Here is an 18,573-nt window from a genome sequence, read left to right as displayed (position 1 = left end):
TTAAATAATATTCTCACAAACAAGTAAGTAATTCACATATCATTTTTAATAATCACGCATACTTTATATGACCCAAAATATTTCGTATATCTGTTAGATTTTGGTACGCCACATCTGCCCATATCCACATCGTGAATAGACCCATACCCCACGTTTTGAAGAGATCAAATAGTTAGGACATGAAGCGCATTAAATGTAGGTAGTTGTGCACTTGGTTGGGCCCACAATGTATCCTTGACAAGTTTTGGGCTTCAAAATAAGTGCATTTGTCGCAGTCAATGAAAAATCATAAGCACAAATTGAGACGCCAACGCGCTTTGATGAGCCCTATTGTTTTTGCCAAAAGACTCTGGCCAATTTGGAACCGCAGCTTTGGGCCTTTTGGTCTTTTATAGTTTTATCGATCAGAAGCAAAACCAAAGAGCCACCGCACTATTATTTTAGCCGTCGTTAATAAGCTGCCTCATTGGACTTGTTCTGTAAATAAAATAATATTATTGGAATATTATTCTTCTTCTCTCCCAACATTGCTTTATTATATTATTATTAATTTATTATAATCTTTATTCCTCATGTTTCATCACTTTCCACATGGGTCTTTTCCACTTGGGATTTTTTTTTAATTCTTGTTTAAGATCACAATATTCCAGAAAGTTATGTTTTTGGGTAAGTGGATTAAGTAGTTTAATCACAACAGACAAAGAGACAGAATCTCTTCTCAAAATGTGTGTATAAGTATATATGCATGCATGTGTACGTGATCCGTTTAGATTAGAGTAGTTTAATGTTAATGTATATATAACAATTATGCCCACAAACTTTGTACATCAAAGTACTTAAATGTCAGCTGCAAATTAGTTTGTACATTGGTTTTTTCAGTTCTTACCTTAATCAACCAAGATAAGACTGAAGATTAAAAATGGTATTCATATAAACGAGAAAGAAAATGTGTTGTTAAAGAAAGTCTGTTGCATACTTGCATATATGCCTACTTGCCTTTAGTTTTTGACTTTTTGGATGGTATATTTATAGAAGTGTATGCTTTTTTGGTTAAAGAACTTTTAGGTATTAAGTTGGGATGACCATTATCTTAAACTAAAATTGAAGTAGTCCATACCTAACAAGCCCATGCATATTTATTTGGCAGCACAACTCACAAGGTGGCTATCAGTCTTCATACTTCGATAGCTGTTGCTTTTTTGGTTTATTACGGAACTAAACCATGCATGAATACAGTTGTGAGGTCATATTCATATATACCTGTATTAATCAAAAGATTAATTATTAAGGTATCTTTCGCATTTTTTTTAGAATTGTTAATTTAAAAGTGCCGTTGATAACGTTTGACATAAATAAATAAAAATATTTTTGAATTATAAAAATACTTTTAAAGAATTTTTTGAAAAACACTTAGCAAGTACTTCACGAGGAAACACTTTCAAGTGCTTTTATATGTACCACTTAAATTTTTATAAAATTTTCATGTGCTTCTTAGTAGAAGTGTTTTTAAAAAACACTACTTAGAAAAAACACTTTCTAAGAAGTACGTAGCATCAAATGGACTTTTAAGTATCATAAGAGTAAGAAACATATGCGTTGTGGAGTTGTTGGAATTATGGATAAGCATCATATCAGTATTAAATTAGTATATATTATTAATTCATTTTCTGATATACTTAAATTTTAAAATTAAATAATTGTCTAATATAGTATCAAAAAGCTCTAGTTTAGATTTTAGTTTGAAACTTTCGTCCCCAACCAAATCGTCTACATTTTTTGACAACTTTTGAGCTTCATAAGATTTATACGAAACCTATACTCGTATCCTAGTTTACTAATATGAGATTTTAGCAATTTTGGATAAGTATAGAGAATTAATTCCTCAGAGATTTAATGGTCCTTCAATTTGACATAACTACGTTTTCTTTTCTTTTCCTAACTTGTACACAGGGGTTTTGGCTTCATAAATAGAGGTAGCTGACCTTTTTGGCTACATAATTAATTAAACAAATTTGTGTCAATCAATCCCTGCTTAACATAAGTCTTTAGAGTCTTAAGTTAAGACATATAATATATAGAAATATCTTCAACATTGGTTCAAGGTAACTTCATATGTCTCCAAACGCCTTTCAATATATTTATATCAATAAATATAACCATAGTCGTACAATTCAAAGTCTTCATATCCAACTTTTGCAGGATGTTGATGCGCAAATTTCGTCAAGTCACCAACGACAATAATCAAAGTATAAAACGACAATCACACAAGCAAACACAAAGATGTATAGTGGTTCACCTGATCCTAATTAGATCCAGGCTACGTCCACTTGGTTGTGATTAGGGTTTCACTATGAATAATTAGAAATACAGAGAAATATCAAAGCCCTCGAAGAGGCGCTATCAATCCCTCCCCCATAGAGAGGTGGAGGACCTTCTTTATAATAGATGATAAGACTCTCACCTTTATAAATACCCTAATGGGCTATCACTTATCTAAAGCCCAAATTTGATACAAACAATAAGGCCCTATACAGTCTAAGCCCCAACATTTTCTAAGGCTCAACATGACACAAAATGGGTATCAACAGAAGTCCCCCAAGTTTCTGAGCAAAATAGTGCTTCTTGGTTAGGAACTTGCAATCATCAGTACGTGACATGTTGATCGAGCTAAATAGTCGTCATAATCGGACCTTATCATTTATCGGCATCGGTACTAGGCCATCTACAGAGCACCTCCTTCCCAGGGCGTCCCCTAGATGTGGGCCTCCAAGACTCCCTTACAACGAAGCCCTAAGCCTATGTTACTGGGCTTGGGCCTTCCTTTAGTGCCAAGACTAAGCTATTATTGGCCTCGCACATTCAATGCGCCTTTATCATATCAAGCGCTCGTATCCATGGGTGCTAAACCATGGTCCATCACAGGCTATTAACCCGTGTCTAAGCCGAGGCTAGCTTAGCCTCGCTTCTTTGGGTCACCAACCCTTGGCCCATTGGTCGCCAAGCCCACAATTGGGCCTTGGTTCTTTGGGTCACGAGCCCATGCTCGGGCCTCGTCCCATTCACTAGACCTTTCGAGCCTATAGAAGCGTTTCAGTTGCTTGGACAAAGTCATTCACGCTCCTAAATATAGATCGTGCATACCAACAAGGTCGTGTACGCCACTAAATATAAGCCGTACATACCAACAAGGTCGTGTACGCCACTAAATATAAGCCGTACACACCAATAGGGTCGTGCACGCTACTAGATATAAGTCGTGCACACCAACAAGGTCGTGCACACCACTAAATATAAGCCGTACACACTAATAGGATCATGCACGCTACTAAATATAAGTCTTACACACCAATAAGGTCGTGCACGCTACTAGATATAAGTCGTGCACACCAACAAGGTCGTGCACACCACTAAATATAAGCCGTACACACCAATAGGGTCATGCACGCTACTAAATATAAGTCGTGCACACCAACAAGGTCGTGCACACTACTAAATATAAGTCGTGCACACCAATAAGGTCGTGCACATTACTAAATATAAGCCGTACACACCAATAGGGTCATGCACGCTATTAAATATAAGTCGTGCACACCAACAAGGTCGTGCACACCACTAAATATAAGTCGTACACACCAATAAGGTCGTGCACGCTACTAAATATAAGTCGTGCACACCAACAAGGTTGTGCACACCACTAAATATAAGTCGTACACCCCAATAAGGTCGTACACGCCACTAAATATAAAGCCAAGCATACCCATAAACGTGGAGATCATACTTGCCAATAAGTATAGCCCAAGCTCACCCAAAAACATCAAGGTCGAGCTCCATTTCAATAAAAATATGATCAAGGTCTATCTCCTTGCAAATTGATGCCATAGTATTATATGTGGTGATAATCTGCCAAACTCTTGAATAGAGAGCGAAGCCCAAGATAGATATCATAGAATTAGTATGGCAATTCTCATATACACAATGAATATTTTTTCTCCTTATTCATATCAATAATAATCTCTACACATGTGGCGTGGCACAAATGACTTCAACCCTTCAACCAAACAGCATGATCAGAGTGCACACGACCCACTGATATTTTCGAAAAAGTGGTAATCAACCTCTCTGATCTCATACAAACAAATTAGAGAATTTGATGATGTGGTACCGGGAACACTCTTCATTCATACGAATAGGTCATAAACCCAATAATATGCCAACTATAATCATAATTGACAATATGATGATCAAATTCATCAAGAATTATAATCTGATTCCATATTTCATATGAGCAGCATGTCAAATGATAGACTCGTTGATAAAGTTACAGATCGGTAATATGAGAATAATCAAATGAAAAAGAATCCCTTATCTGTTTTTGTTTTTGTTGAAACACAAACTCCAAGCTCCTTCTTCCCTTCGTACAGTGGGTTCCAACAACCCTCAATTTATTTATTTTTTCCATTCCTTTCTCACCCACTCAGAGAAACAGCCGCCGCTCCAGTAAGCCTCGCCTCGGCGACACCATAGCAAGCCCAGATGTCCTCTACCCATGAGCTTTTTCCGCCGTCACTACGCGCACGCCGATCGACTTCGGTTTCATATAGCCCCCAGCCCAGTCTCTGCATCTTATTGCAATCTTGAGAGCACCGCTATGCTAGCCTTGGCGTTCGTATACCCCAGCCTAGCCTCGGCGTCGTGCAGCCCAGCCTCGACGTCGCGCAGCCCATTCCCGCTGCTGCATTTCGATCTGCAGCCTCGGTAGTAGCCTCCTCGCTTTTGCGTGCTCGCGCAACTCGACCTCTCACCTCGGCCTAGGCAAGGCAGAGGTCGAAGCTTTGATCTCTCTCGATCTTGGCTGCGGTGCATGAGGAGGCTGAAACTTTCAGCTTCGGCGAGTGGAAGAAAGCTGAAGCTAAAGCTTTCCTCCTCTGGTCTTGTTTCATGACGGCTATGGCAGCAACCAAGTGGGGAGGCTGAAGCCTCTCCCCTCGCACCATTTTTTTTTATATTCTTTCGGTTTTTGCAGAACAGGAACCCTTTCCCCTCATTGTGGCTGCATGCATGAGGACGGAAGGCCTCGGCAAGTCTACTCCTCGGCGGCTTCAGCTATGCCGAGGCTGAAGCCATCTTTTTTTTTTTTTTTTTTTTTGGGTTGCTCCGATCTCTCCATCTAATTGGGTAGCAACGGAATAAGGAGGCGGCGGCAACAACCCTCAGCCTCCCCTATTTTATTTTATGCTTTTTTTTTTTTTGTGGTTTTCTGATTTTTGAAGCAGAGAAGTTTGAAGCCTCAAACTACTGTGTTTTTGTTAGGTTAGAGCAGGGGAACTGAACTTCTAGCATCTGCCTAGGCGAGGCTGAGGCTGAAGCCTCACGCCCCCTCTCTCGGTTTTTTTTGCTTTTTCTTTTTTCTTTATGTGGGCGACAGCTTGTGACTTCCAGCCTTAGCCTCGGCCTCGCTGAGGCTAAAGTCTCAACCGCAACTCTCCTTTGTTTGTTTTCTTAGGTCTCGCCTTCCCCTATTCGATCTCAGCAACTAGAGCAAAGTCAGACCTTAAGCTTTAAGACAATAAGTGGAAGCCTATACCTCAGCAAGCCTATGTCACGGTGCTCACAAATCCCCTCCGAAGACATGATTTGTATCGCAGAATCAAAGAAATCCGTTATGAAGCCAATTAGGTAAAGTTCAAATGAGAATGAAACCTCGTTTCCCACAGACGGCGCCAAATGTTGATGCGCAAATTTCGTCAAGTCACCAACGACAATAATCAAAGTATAAAACGACAATCACACAAGCAAACACAAAGATGTATAGTGGTTCACCTGATCCTAATTAGATCCAGGCTACGTCCACTTGGTTGTGATTAGGGTTTCACTATGAATAATTAGAAATACAGAGAAATATCAAAGCCCTCGAAGAGGCGCTATCAATCCCTCCCCCATAGAGAGGTGGAGGACCTTCTTTATAATAGATGATAAGACTCTCACCTTTATAAATACCCTAATGGGCTATCACTTATCTAAAGCCCAAATTTGATACAAACAATAAGGCCCTATACAGTCTAAGCCCCAACATTTTCTAAGGCTCAACATGACACAAAATGGGTATCAACACAGGAGTTCCACGATTTAAAGCAACTTCTAGCTCAAGTTTCTTCATATATATGCTACTAAGATAAAAATATAATTCAAATCGTAGTGCTTCTTCAAATTTTAGAATAGAAACCCAATTTTTTGTTGAAGTGATTTACGACTAGTAAATACCAATTAGGCCAACTTTTTTTTTTTTTTTTTCTCTTTATCAATAATTAGGCCAACCTTATAAAACCTTAAACTAAAGAGATACGCTCCAAGACAAGTGGTTGAGGAGAGAATATAGCAAGAATTTACCTTGTTATATTATCGAATGCAATATGTCGGGTTCGATATAAAATAGGCGGGATCACCTGTTTTGTAGTGCAGCTCACATGATTGTTACTAAAGTTTGACATATATAGTATTAAGGATATATGAAAGTTTTGTTTCTAATCCTAAATAGAGATTAGAGGAAAAAAAAACCGTTTAAGCAATAAGTTTTCTAATGGCTTGTTTGAACATGTCAAAAAAAAAAAAAAAGGCTTGTTTAAATGGTGTTTTAACGCTACGGCTCTTTGCTCTCTAGTCAAGTAATTAGCGTGAAAGATCATTCTTTTAGATCTTTGATTCTTTGTTATATATATAGTATATATCAAAATAAGAGAAGATGTATGCTCCATAAGGACCATATCTCTATTGAAAGTGACATGTAAGAAATAAATAGTATGGCAATTTGAGGTCACCAATAGTGATTGAATTTGTATTAAATAGTGACAGATAAGATAGCCATGTCACCAATAGTGATTGAATTTGTATTATGCTATTAGCCGGCATATATAACAAAAATAAATAAACAATGTGATATATATTGTCATCCTATCTTATGCATGTTATTGTCAAATATAATCAAAACGTTTTGTTAGACTTTAAAACCATTTGCAAGGATAGCATTGGATACACTGTGGAAAATATAAAATAAAAAAGAATTTTTTTGTTAATTTAATATATTCAACGCATATCACATTTATGCATGATTTGTATTATTGTACATATTAAATTGTGCAATGTATTAATAAAAAATTGTAAATCGATAACTTTGTTGCACATCTTTACGTGTGAGAACGAAACGCACTACACCGGGTACAAAGCCTTCAATGGGCCGCCTGTTTTGTTTGCTCTCTTCCCTTTTGGGCCTGGATTGGGGCGGACTGGCCCAATGCACAAGACTGATCTTATGGGCCGGGGTCAAGCTTAATATTCCGAGTCAGCGATAAGTCAAACCTACAGTTACACGTGGCAGTTTCTAAAACCTGATCAAAACGATTTCTTCTGGACTCCGTTGCATTTGATCAGAATTCCAGCCTCCAACGACCACCCGCCTCTCCTTCGCTCCGAGTCTGAGGCTGAGCGTTTCCACGCAAACCATGCTCTCTCCGTCGTCCCAGCTCGTTTTCTAGACAATCCAATCCAAGTTGCGTTCTTCTCTCTCTCTCTCTCTCTCTCTCTCTCTCTCTCTCTCTCTCTCTCTCTCTCTCTCTCTCTGAATCCTCAATCCGAAGCAATACCTATATTTAGTGTTAGGGTTTCTCAATGGGTCTCTCTGATGTCCCTTCGCAAAATTCCATGGATTCCTCCATCTCCGGTGAGTTATATTCCATGCAGCTTCTTCAATTGCTTTCGATTTTTTAATACTTTAATTACAGAATCGCATTGTGTGTGTTTGAATTTTTTGCAAGCAAACGTAATCAATTGCTCAATTTATTGCATTTGTTTTCATTCCTATTGTTTTAATTTCTCAGGACTCCGTGTGAAGCATCACCTGGAACTAGAAAATTTAACACTTACAGCACAGCCATTAAAGACATTAAAGTATTTCATTTTGGCTATTGGTCAATGTCTTCGACGATTTGCTGCGAAAGGTGGTTGGTTTGTGCTGCTGCTAGTTATGTTAGCAGGAGGTATGGGAATGCTTACTATGACAATTGGTGGACCTCATGAAGAGGTATTTACTTTCAGGCATACGTAGTTGCTTTTAGATTGTTATTTATAGTACCAAATATGTCATTTAGATTGGTTAGTATCATTTGCAATGAGTTGATGAGATAAAGATATCCCTAAATGAGTGTTTTGTTTAACTGAATTACATAACATGCCCATTATTGAATGTGTTTCTTTCATAATTTTCATGTATTTATGGACTTTCCTTTTTGATTCTACAATTTAATCATACTGCAGCATATTCAAGAGCTTATTCGTTTTCTGCAATTTGGAGTCTGGTGGCTGGTCCTTGGTGTAGCATCATCAATTGGTCTTGGTAAGTACGAGTTATATACCGAAACTTATTTACACATTAAACTAATATATATAAGTAACCATTAAGAATGATACAATCACTTTATTTTCTTTTAAAATACTATGTTATCACGAAGAATGCATTTCTCTAACAAAACTCTGAATGTTATTATGATTATTTTTTATGCAGGATCTGGCTTGCACACATTTGTGCTGTATTTGGGCCCTCATATAGCTCTGTTTACCATGAAAGCAGTGAACTGTGGCAGAGTTGACATAAAAAGTACCCCATATGACACCATTCAATTTAAAAGTGGTCCTTCATGGCTAAATAGAGACTGCTCTGAATATGGCCCCCCACTATTTATATCACAACACGGTTCAAGGGTTCCACTTAGCAGCATATTGCCTCAGGTTCAGTTAGAGGCTATTCTATGGGGAATCGGAACTGCACTTGGGGAGCTTCCTCCATATTTCATATCAAGAGCTGGTAACTACAAAACATCAAACCATGTTTTTACACTCACTATTTAAGTTGGTCTCGTTAACCTCTGTAATCTTTGTTGTAAACGACTTCTAGGCAAGAAATTTCAGTAAGGGTGAGTTGAGTGGGATGGGTGTGAACCAATAATTTTCACCTGAACAAATTTCTGGCAAATCTGCATTCTCCTAATCTATTCTTAAATGCAGCTCGTATATCAGGCAGCAAATTGGAAGTCATGAAAGAATTGGATTCTTCTTCAACTGTAGATAGTGGACTTGTAGCCAATCACCTGAACCGGATCAAATTCTGGCTTCTTTCACATTCACAATATCTGAACTTTTTAACTATATTAGTTCTCGCTTCGGTAATTTTTCTTTCTCTTCTACTTTACTAATATGCGTCAGTTCCCAAAACGTGGATATGAGATATATGTTATATACCTTTTTTCTTATGTTGCCCAAAAACATGGATCTGTTTTATTGCCTTTATTTTAAATATTATTTAAAACCTCCTGGGGATAAGGGTGCTTATCCGAAATAATTTTCAGGTGCCCAACCCTCTGTTTGACCTTGCTGGTATAATGTGTGGACAATTCGGCATTCCATTTTGGACATTTGCTCTTGCAACATTGATTGGAAAGGCATTTATTAAGACTCACATACAGGTTTGTAATTTGTGAGATATTTCAAAAATCTTGGATGCTTATTCTATCTTCTCGTTGATGGCTGCTTTTAAGCGCATGAAATTACTACGTAGATTTATTATATGGTGGTAGATGCTTCAATTGGTTTAACTTCGACCTAGCAGAGAGTTTTTCTTGTTGTTGTGAGGTATTTTGTTTCATGTAAGTATGAAGAAGGTTTTAAGCGCTGTTGCTAACAAAATAAGTCAAATCACTGATGGGATCCTGTTCCCTATGATTGAATGCTTAAACAATGTTTACCATGCAAGTTCTTAGGTCAAACCCATCTACTTCTAGATTCTAATCTTTTAGTTGCAATTTGTTTTATCTCTATAGGTCATGCTTACTGTGGTTTTCAGTTTACATTACATAGTAAAGATTCCTTGAAATTAATGATGCATGAGTTCACATGAATTAAGGCAGTTATGTTGCCCTGCAATGCAGACAGTTTTCCTCATCTCAGTTTGCAATAATCAACTTCTCGACTGGGTAGAAAATGAATTGATTAGGTTGCTCAGCCTTTTCCCCGGATTTGGTGTAATTGTGCCCAACCTCATCGCCAAGCTACATATTGCCAAAGAGAAGTATATGCATGCTTCTCCTCCAGTCCCCTCAAACAGCAAGGTACTGTTTTTTATTATGGCTTTAGTTTGTAACTATGGATGCCATTTAATTCTTGGATATGTATATATGTGTGTGTGTGTGTGTGTGTATTATATGTGTCTTTCGGTGTGCATGTTTCTATGTTATGTATAAGTTAAATTCATGCATGAAGTGTGTGGTCTATTTTGTAATGAAAGTGTGGAAACGCAATCCATTAGCCAGTGATGATTATAAAATTATTGGTGATCATGAAAGTATTTGATTAATATTATTGAATTCCGTATCCATGTTTCTGTATCCAGGGAATGCTGTACTTCTGCAATTTTGTGCACTTATATTTCCCAAGCAAGCATGCATGTTCTTCTTACATAACATACACTTATCTACATTATCTGCTTTCAGGGTAAAAGGTGGGACTTATCATTTGGTTCGATTTGGAACACTGTTGTGTGGCTCATGCTCATGAACTTCTTCATCAAGATTGTGACAGCAACTGCACAAAGCGTTCTAAAGGAAGAACATGAGAAGGAGTTGACTGCATTGACAAACAATCAACATGCATCAGAACTCTCAAAGTGTGGGTGCAGCCAAGCATCTGATTGAATTTTCAGAAGGTTGTTCGGATCTGATTATTTATTCTAATCTAATATTCACAGCTTTGGATGCTGGTGGCAGAAATTTTTTATATCTTGCCATCATTATTTCTCCCAAAGCTTCCAGCTCCTTATCTTTGTTTCAATTTGTACAGAAAACACACATTTAATGAAAACATAGGGTGAATCTGTATAAGTATTTACCTGTCTTTTATGGGATGTTATTTGTACCATTATCAGTGACCTTTGTATGTTACAACTTGCCCATCCTGGGCAATTCAATGGAATAAAATCCATCTAGACATTTATGTATTTAGTACATCCAATCTTGATGATGGATGAAATATTTATGTATTCCATAAGTGCTTCTGATATTGAATGACTCACAGGATTCACAATGCTTCTGTTCTGACAATAAGATCAATGCCTTTTTCACTGTTCTATGGAGCAATTCAAGCAAAAAATAATCAGGATTCTTTATTCAAATCCAGATGGGCATGTAACAAAGTTAAGCCCAACACTTGGGATAGATGATAGATAATCACAAATTACAGGTATGTAGGTTGGTTTGATTTACAAGAGTCATTAGACTCACACACATTTGATTCGTTGATTGATAAAATAAGCATGATAACTGAAAATGACAACAATCCCAAAATAGTGGGCTAGCTAGCGAGGTTTGCAATTGTTGAAGAGTAGCTAAGCATGGTGGTGACTGGTGAGTGTTTGATGGTTTCGAATTTCAAGCGAAGCCGAGGTGGGTCTCCCATCTGAGGTCCTGCGAGAACTGAGAGAGTGCAGCTCTGGGATCGCCATTGGCAATGGTGAAGTAGTAGTGAGCAGTGGCATCATCAACAACTTGCATGCTTCTTCTCAGAGACTCAATAATCCTTTTCTTGCTGCTGTTATTATTCAACAAAGAGCAAGAAGAAGAAGAAGAGCTGCTGCTAGTCCTCCTGTCAGGGCCATCTTCCAAGTACAACACCGCCACTTCTCTCTTAGCACAAGCATCCACCTCAACAAAGCATGTAGCTTTCACAAGCATATCGGGATTACTTATTGGGATCAACAACCTCTCCCGAGAGTATATTCCGTGCTCGCTCATCATGTTGTTCAGACGCTTTATGTCCATTACCTGAGCAGAAACACGAATTTAAATTCTTAAATTGCATTTTCTCGGCAACCAAACACATCATAACCAGGTATTACTAATTACCTGAACGGAATACTTGACGGCAAGACTGGCAACGCTGTCGCCGCGGACAATTCGGTGTGAGATGGCGAATTTTGCGAGACTGTTGTCTCTCCAGAAGCTTCCGGAAGCGGGCTTTCCGATGACGTGGTTGAGTTTCCAAGGGGCTTTGAAGGCTTTGGTTACGATCTCCTCGTCGGAGGCGACCGAGTTCCAGACTCGGCAGATGCAGCTGGCGCGAGCGAGGTCGGGAATCGGAAGCTTCTCGAAGATGAGGCGGAGGGTGTCGCGGCACGTCAAGGCCGAGAAGTGAGAGTTCATCGGGGATATGGTGGAGGAAGGGTCTTGGATTGGGGCTAGGGTTTGGGTGGTGGTGGTGGTGGTGTTGGGGTTCAGTGGGTTGAGGATATCGTCGTCGTTTTCTTCGTCCCCGCAGCAACCCATTGTCGTTTGAAAGCGAGAGCAGGTTGTGTTTCGGTGAGAGAGCTTTGTAGCCTTGTAGCTAACGAACAATGGATTTGGGCCTGTTGGGTATAGCAGATTAGACGATGGCGTCAGCGCCCAACTAACTGCGCGGTTTAGCTTAATACGCATCGTCACAATGCTTGTTTTTTACCTTAAAATCGGAGGACCATTTGGTTCATATCGATCGATCGAATAACAACCGTTGATTAGTATGACTTTGAAGACTGTTGATTTATGCTAATTTCACACTAATTTAAGGGAAATGTTGGTTTTCTAGAAAATTTAATACAGGTTGTCAAATTATTAATCATTAATTATAACAAAACATGTCAGTTATCTATAACAAAGAACATTGCCTTCTATTTAAGGAAAAAATAGAAATTAAGATCAAACTCAAAGTTAGGTGCATATAGAGAAAATGTGAAAACGAAAATAGAGATACAATCTTGTTTACATCAACCAGCTTCCTTTCTTTTCTATAGAATTAAAATACAATACCAAAGCTTTAACGATTCAGGGGACAAAACTTCTTCATCAAGGGATCTTGTACAATAGATAAAGAACTTCCAAGCATCCATGGCAGAGAAAAAAGATTACCAAGCGGTCTAAATCTAATTTCTGGCTCCACTTGTGTCCTGGGAAAAAATGAAAAAGAAACTCATAAAACTTCACCATTCATGAGCATGACCAAGGCCGTACGCATCGGGATAACTGGCTCCAAAAGCATGACCATGATCATGATCATGATGAGGGAGGTCATGCGAACTATGACCATGATCATGGTTTGCTTCACTAAACATCTTCTGTATATGCTCAGGGATTGGCTCTTCCTCCACCTTTCTGACAGTTGCAGGTAACGAGGACACAAAATGAGCAATATTTTCAGCTACCTCATCAGCTGCGTCCTCCTATATCACCCGAAAAAAAAAAAAAAAAACAGCTTATTGAAACTTCAAAGCCACATAGTAAGAAGACCATGAAAGTTGAAACAGAGTAATATCTTGAACTACTTGTCATGTTGTTCAACGAAATATGAAGTTCATCCATAGAAATGGAAGTAAAATCAAGCTCTTAAACATATAAGAGGGAATCTAAGAACTACTGTATACATGACTATCTATCCTGACTAATTGGGGTTGATTTAAATCATCATTCTTTTTATTCCAAGATTTGTACTTGGATCAAACAATGTTTCTGAAAAAAAAAGACTTAGCACGCACTCTGATCAGTCAAACATACATACGACTTAGTACTCACTCTTTGTCAACATAGCACCCATTTTCAAGCTGAAAATCAATTCCCATGGACCATGCAAACTTCATCATTTTTACATTCTGTAATTTTGTTTTCCTAACAGCTGATGATTTTTTTTTTCAAGATACCTTAAGTTTCGTTTTTTTACTGCATATATTAAAGAGTAGTGTTAGGGATCCCAAATGATGTGTCAATACTTCATTCATACATGGCCCACCCAAATGATTATTAATTTTATAACAAGTAGAACAGTGACATGTGTATTTGGGATCCAAATTTGGGATATAAATTTGGGATCCCTAGCATTATTGTATATTAAAACAACATAGAAACTAAGGCACATCGAAACTCTGTGAAAAGCCCTGTTAATGGCAAGGCAGACCTTAAACTTGGTCTACAACTGTCTTAGATTCAAAAAGTATTGCCACCCTAGCCATTCAGTAGTAATTTTTTAGGCTTATTCGCGCCAATGCCCCCTGAAAGTAACTTCGATTTTCAATTTGCCCCCTGAAACTTCATTCCTTCCACTTTACCCCCCGAACTTTACAAAATACTATATTCCGTCATGTCCGTCTATGGATCCGTCAAAACAGCTGACGTGGCACTTACGTGGAGGGGCAATTAGGTCTTTTACCTGATGCAAAGCTGAATCAAACCCATGTGGAGGGGCAATTAGGTCTTTTCCGCTGCATAAGCAAAACTTAAAAAAAAAAAAAATTAAAAGAAAAAAAAAAAAAAAAAACTCTCTACCCAGCCCCCACCCAGGCCACCCCCTTCTCCTCCCCCACCCCTCCCCCCAACCCTGTCGCACCCCTCTCCCACCCAAATCTCTTCTCGTTCCAATTCAAAGGTCCAGTGGCGGCGGAGATCAGTAGTCGCAAAACGGTAGCGTTAGAGAGCTCAAGATTGGACGAATCAGCAGGTAGTGAACCGAGGAGGAGCTCTTGTTTCTCAAGTCGGCTTTGTCTCAGGCTCTGGGCCTCTTCCCCGATCACTCCCTCGTCAGAAATTAGGTCCTGGATCAAACCCATGTGGGTGTGAAGTCCATGACCGGAGAGAGACTGCCTGGGGAGAATCGGATCCTAAACGTGGACCGCGAAGAAGACGAATATGATGGGGATGTGCGAACCGGGTCGGGTTGGTGATTTGGGTTAATGGGTGACTCGTGGCTGGACTGGGGTGGTGGGTTTGCTGTTGGGATGGGTCTTGAGGCAGGACAGCACCAGGAGTTTTCAGGTGGCCAGTGGGGTTGGCGGAGGAGGATATGGTGGAGATTGATTCTCTCTTCCTCATCTTCAATAGAAGCAACTCTCAATGGAGCACTCACCTTCAGACCCCAGCTTAGTCCTCTAAAGCACCCACTTGAAGTTTTGGCTGCAGGCAATCTTAAATCTGTGATGCTCTTGTTTGAATGCAAAAATCGAAATTTTGCAGGGTGGCTTGCGGCAATTCCGGTTCTGGGTCTGGGAAATATTTGCGGGAGAGGCTTTAAGCCACATTTTGTGAGGACCCAACTCGCCATTGGAGACCCAGATGAAGCACAGACACCATGGTTTCAGTTCTGGGTCTGCCTCAGGCTGAGAAAGAGAGAGAGAGAGATATTCAAAGGGGTCCCACTTAATGTTGATGTGGAGCTGATTTGGCATTTTGTCAGTCTAATTCAGCTTTGCATCAGGTAAAAGACCTAATTGCCCCTCCACGTAAGCGCCACATCAGCTACTTTGACGGATCTATAGACGGACATGACGGAATATAGTATTTTGTAAAGTTCGGGGGGTAAAGTGGGAGGAATGAAGTTTCAGGGGGCAAATTGAAAATCGAAGTTACTTTCAGGGGGCATTGGCGCGAATAAGCCAATTTTTTATATCAGATTCCAACAAGGAGCAGTGTTGTTTCATATTTCTCAACCAAAACAACAAACTAACCACCGGCTTCTTGACTTATACTACACAAATGGTAAGATAGGTGTAAATTCTTCCACAATCCACTTAAAATATTCTACATTTTCTAGCAGGAACTACCTGGTTATAATGATTTTAAATCAAGGCTGCCAGGCTGGCCTTCCAAGAGTTAGCCTCCACCAGGCACCATTTAGAGATTACTGTTATGTAGGGAAACTTACATACAAACTATTTATATATATCTATGTGACTGGCAAGGCAAAGTCATTTTCAGACTCAAATAACAAATTGCAGCCACAAATATCTGTAGGGAAACTATTCTCTAAGCATACCCTATTCTCTATATCAATTTGCAGCCACAAATATCTATTTGACTGGCAAGGCAAAGTCAATTTCAGAATCTAGGAGAGACATTCTCTTATGTTAATTTGAAACAAAGTTTAATTGCTTAACAAATTTCATACCTTTCTAGTTTCTACCATTTAGTATTTGAAACAACAGTATTCTAGGGAAACTGAGACCCAACCAAATGTAGCCTAAATACTGATATTTTTAGTCTTATCACATACAAGAACAAAACAAGCAGTAGGTCATGAAGATATGAAATCCTCACCTGAGGCCACCGTCCACCAGAATGGGTGACAAAGTTTGCCTGTGGAAGTGCACTTGCAACTCGGCGTCCCTCTTCACTCCATTCCTTGGACCAACTACCAGACCAAAGAACTTGCATTGGCACACCTTTCAATCCATCTGAACCACCCCATTCTGCGATATCAAAGCTATAATTCAACTTCTTCCCCATTCCAACAACTGCTCTTGTCCCATCTCTACCCTTCAACAAAACTCTATGCGCATCCACATCCACAGCACTAATCCCCCTTGAGCAACACAACTTAATCAACATTGCATACGCATGTGAAAATCCCAACACAAACTCCCTAACCACTGGCACTTGCAAAACCAACAAAGGCAAAGCCCCTACCGATTTGGACGCAGTATCAATAAGCGTCACACTCCTCACGGATTCAGAATTCTCCAAAACCCAATTTGAAATCATCCCCAAAGCTGAATCATGCAAAACCAAATGCACAGGAGCCAAACCCCTTGTCTCAATTACTTGTCCCAACACCTTACCAATCTCATCAGGACCCAATTCAATTGGCTTTACAACCTTTTGTTTCGAGGCCCGAGATTCTATTTCCTCATAGGGTATCTGCCCAGTTTCAACTATCTGATCAAATGCCCAAAACAAACCCTTTTCTTGAATTTCACTATAGACATACCAAAACCTCCCAAAAATCCCAGTTGGTCCCTCGCCAACCTCTTCCACCGATTTATCCGAAAACCCATTTCCGGGTAAATCAATCGCGACCACATGAACCCCTTTAGAACGTAAAGATTCAATAACTTTGCGAAAAGAGTAGGAGCTAAGACCCAGCCCATGAACAATTAAAACATTTTCTGATGCTATAGCACCTTGCTCTGTAGCAAAAACTTCAACAGGGGTTTGGTTTGGGTGAGTTTGGACCTTTATAGTGCGACCCTTGGAATAGTGTTGGCGAAGAGAGGTGGGCAAGCTCAAAAACCAAGACTTTGGGTCTTGTGCGGACAGAGAAGAGAGAGAGATGAAGAAGAGGGTTACGAGAGAGACTGTGATAGTGAAATAGAACCAGAAAGCGAATGGGTTTTGAGCATTTTGTGGCGTAACTGGTGCTTTTGCAGGTGGCGGAGTGGATTTTGAAGGTTGGGTTGGTTTGATCGGTGATGACCGTTTCGGCTCTTTTCGTTGATCTTCCTCTTCCTCTGTAATGATCACCATTGACGAAGTTTGGAGCTCTGGAAATGGGGATATTCGAACTTGAACTGGATCAGGTCGAAGATCTAGGGACTAGCTGAGGCCTGAAAAAGTGGGAGTGAGAGAGAAAATGGGAGTGAAAGAGAAAGTGGGAGTGAGAGAATGAAGTGAGATTTGGCGATCTTCATCGACGGCATGTCGTTTAAATTAAAAAGTAAGTTTTTTTGTTTTGTTTCAGGAACAGAGACTTTAATTATAAAGAGGAAATATCATCCAGTAACACATCAATGATCCATTGACCATATATTATAAATTCAATGGTGATAAATGCACGGGTGTAACTCTCAAAATATGTCGTGAATTCATTTCTAAATTTGTTCTTACAAATTTGGATTCAATAAATGGTTGGATCATCAACTATTAAAACAACTTCGTTTTAAACACAAACACACCAGGCCAAAAAAAATAATAATAAACACAAACACAAAATTAATACCCCAAAAAAGTAGGATTTATTTATTATCAATGTTTCAAACAAACATATTAAGGGACAGTTTGGTATTGCTGTGAGAAAAAACAGCTGTGAAGTAAAACAACTGTGAAGTGAAGTCAGCTGTAAAGTAAAACAGTTGAGTGTTTGGTAAACTATGTTTTCAAAAGTGCTGTGAGTGCAAAAAATAGTATCAAAGTGTTTGGTAAATGTTAATATAAAAATGTTGTAACTGTGTATAATTACTAACATGGACATGATGCTGAAAGTGCATTTCACTTATTTGTTTGGTAAAAATAAAATGTTTTTTTTTTACTTGTTTTTGAAATTTTTGACTACAAATTTTTATTAGCATTAATTTTTTTAAGAACAACATTATTAAATAAGTATGCCTATTATTTTTTTTAGGTATATTATAATTTTAATTGTATAAATAAAATATCATAATTAATTATCACAATATAAAATATAACTAACAATGAACATATTTTTTAATTTAAAATAAACAAACAAAAATTATAGAAATCAATGAGGGTATTATAGGTAAAATAAAATATTCATTGTTGTTGCGAGTCACTGCAGCTTTTAAAAGCACTTAGAAACCTGTTTTCTGTTTTTGTTGTGGGGAGTTGAGAATTGTGGAGAAAAACAGTTTTTTATTTTTTTACCAAACACTAAAACTGCTATAGGAGATTGAGAATTGTCATCCACAGCAGCTTTTGGGTTCTTCACCCAATCCCAAACGGAGCC

General features: G+C 38.8%; 3 protein-coding genes across 3 annotated transcripts; 1 reads left to right on the top strand and 2 right to left on the bottom strand.

The window, feature by feature from the left end:
* The first annotated feature begins 7,421 nt into the window (after nt 1-7,421).
* On the top strand, nt 7,422-11,038 carry LOC147281022 (vacuole membrane protein KMS1-like). Its single transcript, XM_086247454.1, has 8 exons — nt 7,422-7,714; nt 7,872-8,074; nt 8,308-8,386; nt 8,555-8,854; nt 9,055-9,212; nt 9,396-9,512; nt 9,975-10,154; nt 10,536-11,038. The coding sequence occupies exons 1-8, from the start codon at nt 7,663-7,665 to the stop codon at nt 10,734-10,736; spliced, it is 1,290 nt and encodes a 429-aa protein (XP_086103580.1). The 5' UTR covers nt 7,422-7,662; the 3' UTR covers nt 10,737-11,038.
* A 196-nt stretch (nt 11,039-11,234) lies between these two features.
* On the bottom strand, nt 11,235-12,477 carry LOC147281021 (peptidoglycan-binding LysM domain-containing protein). Its single transcript, XM_086247455.1, has 2 exons — nt 11,943-12,477; nt 11,235-11,861 (listed from the first exon to the last, which is right to left on the bottom strand). Exons 1-2 carry the CDS (start codon nt 12,360-12,362, stop codon nt 11,469-11,471), a joined length of 813 nt encoding a protein of 270 aa, XP_086103581.1. The 5' UTR covers nt 12,363-12,477; the 3' UTR covers nt 11,235-11,468.
* Nucleotides 12,478-12,764: 287 nt separating this feature from the next.
* AXR4 (alpha/beta-Hydrolases superfamily protein) lies at nt 12,765-17,503 on the bottom strand. The gene is made up of 2 exons (XM_086247294.1): nt 16,152-17,503; nt 12,765-13,291 (listed from the first exon to the last, which is right to left on the bottom strand). Exons 1-2 carry the CDS (start codon nt 17,355-17,357, stop codon nt 13,052-13,054), a joined length of 1,446 nt encoding a protein of 481 aa, XP_086103420.1. The 5' UTR covers nt 17,358-17,503; the 3' UTR covers nt 12,765-13,051.
* Between the last annotated feature and the right edge of the window lie 1,070 nt (nt 17,504-18,573).

The sequence above is a fragment of the Dryas octopetala genome, chromosome 6 (genome assembly GCF_963921425.1).
Source record: "Dryas octopetala chromosome 6, drDryOcto1.1, whole genome shotgun sequence".
Taxonomy (NCBI): Eukaryota; Viridiplantae; Streptophyta; class Magnoliopsida; order Rosales; family Rosaceae; genus Dryas; species Dryas octopetala.
The sequence above is the reverse complement of the archived record's forward strand: the minus strand, read 5'-3'. Positions and strand labels throughout refer to the sequence as shown.

Excerpts from the sequence above, each read along its gene's own strand:
- AXR4 (XM_086247294.1), bottom strand. The coding sequence starts at position 17,357 with ATGGTGATCATTACAGAGGAAGAGGAAGATCAACGAAAAGAGCCGAAA. Across the intron at positions 13,292-16,151 it reads CTGGTGGACGGTGGCCTCAG|GAGGACGCAGCTGATGAGGT; the intron begins GTGAGGATTTCA and ends CGGGTGATATAG.
- LOC147281022 (XM_086247454.1), top strand. The coding sequence starts at position 7,663 with ATGGGTCTCTCTGATGTCCCTTCGCAAAATTCCATGGATTCCTCCATC. Across the intron at positions 8,075-8,307 it reads TTGGTGGACCTCATGAAGAG|CATATTCAAGAGCTTATTCG; the intron begins GTATTTACTTTC and ends ATCATACTGCAG. Across the intron at positions 8,387-8,554 it reads AGCATCATCAATTGGTCTTG|GATCTGGCTTGCACACATTT; the intron begins GTAAGTACGAGT and ends TTTTTTATGCAG.
- LOC147281021 (XM_086247455.1), bottom strand. The coding sequence starts at position 12,362 with ATGGGTTGCTGCGGGGACGAAGAAAACGACGACGATATCCTCAACCCA. Across the intron at positions 11,862-11,942 it reads CCGTCAAGTATTCCGTTCAG|GTAATGGACATAAAGCGTCT; the intron begins GTAATTAGTAAT and ends GTTTCTGCTCAG.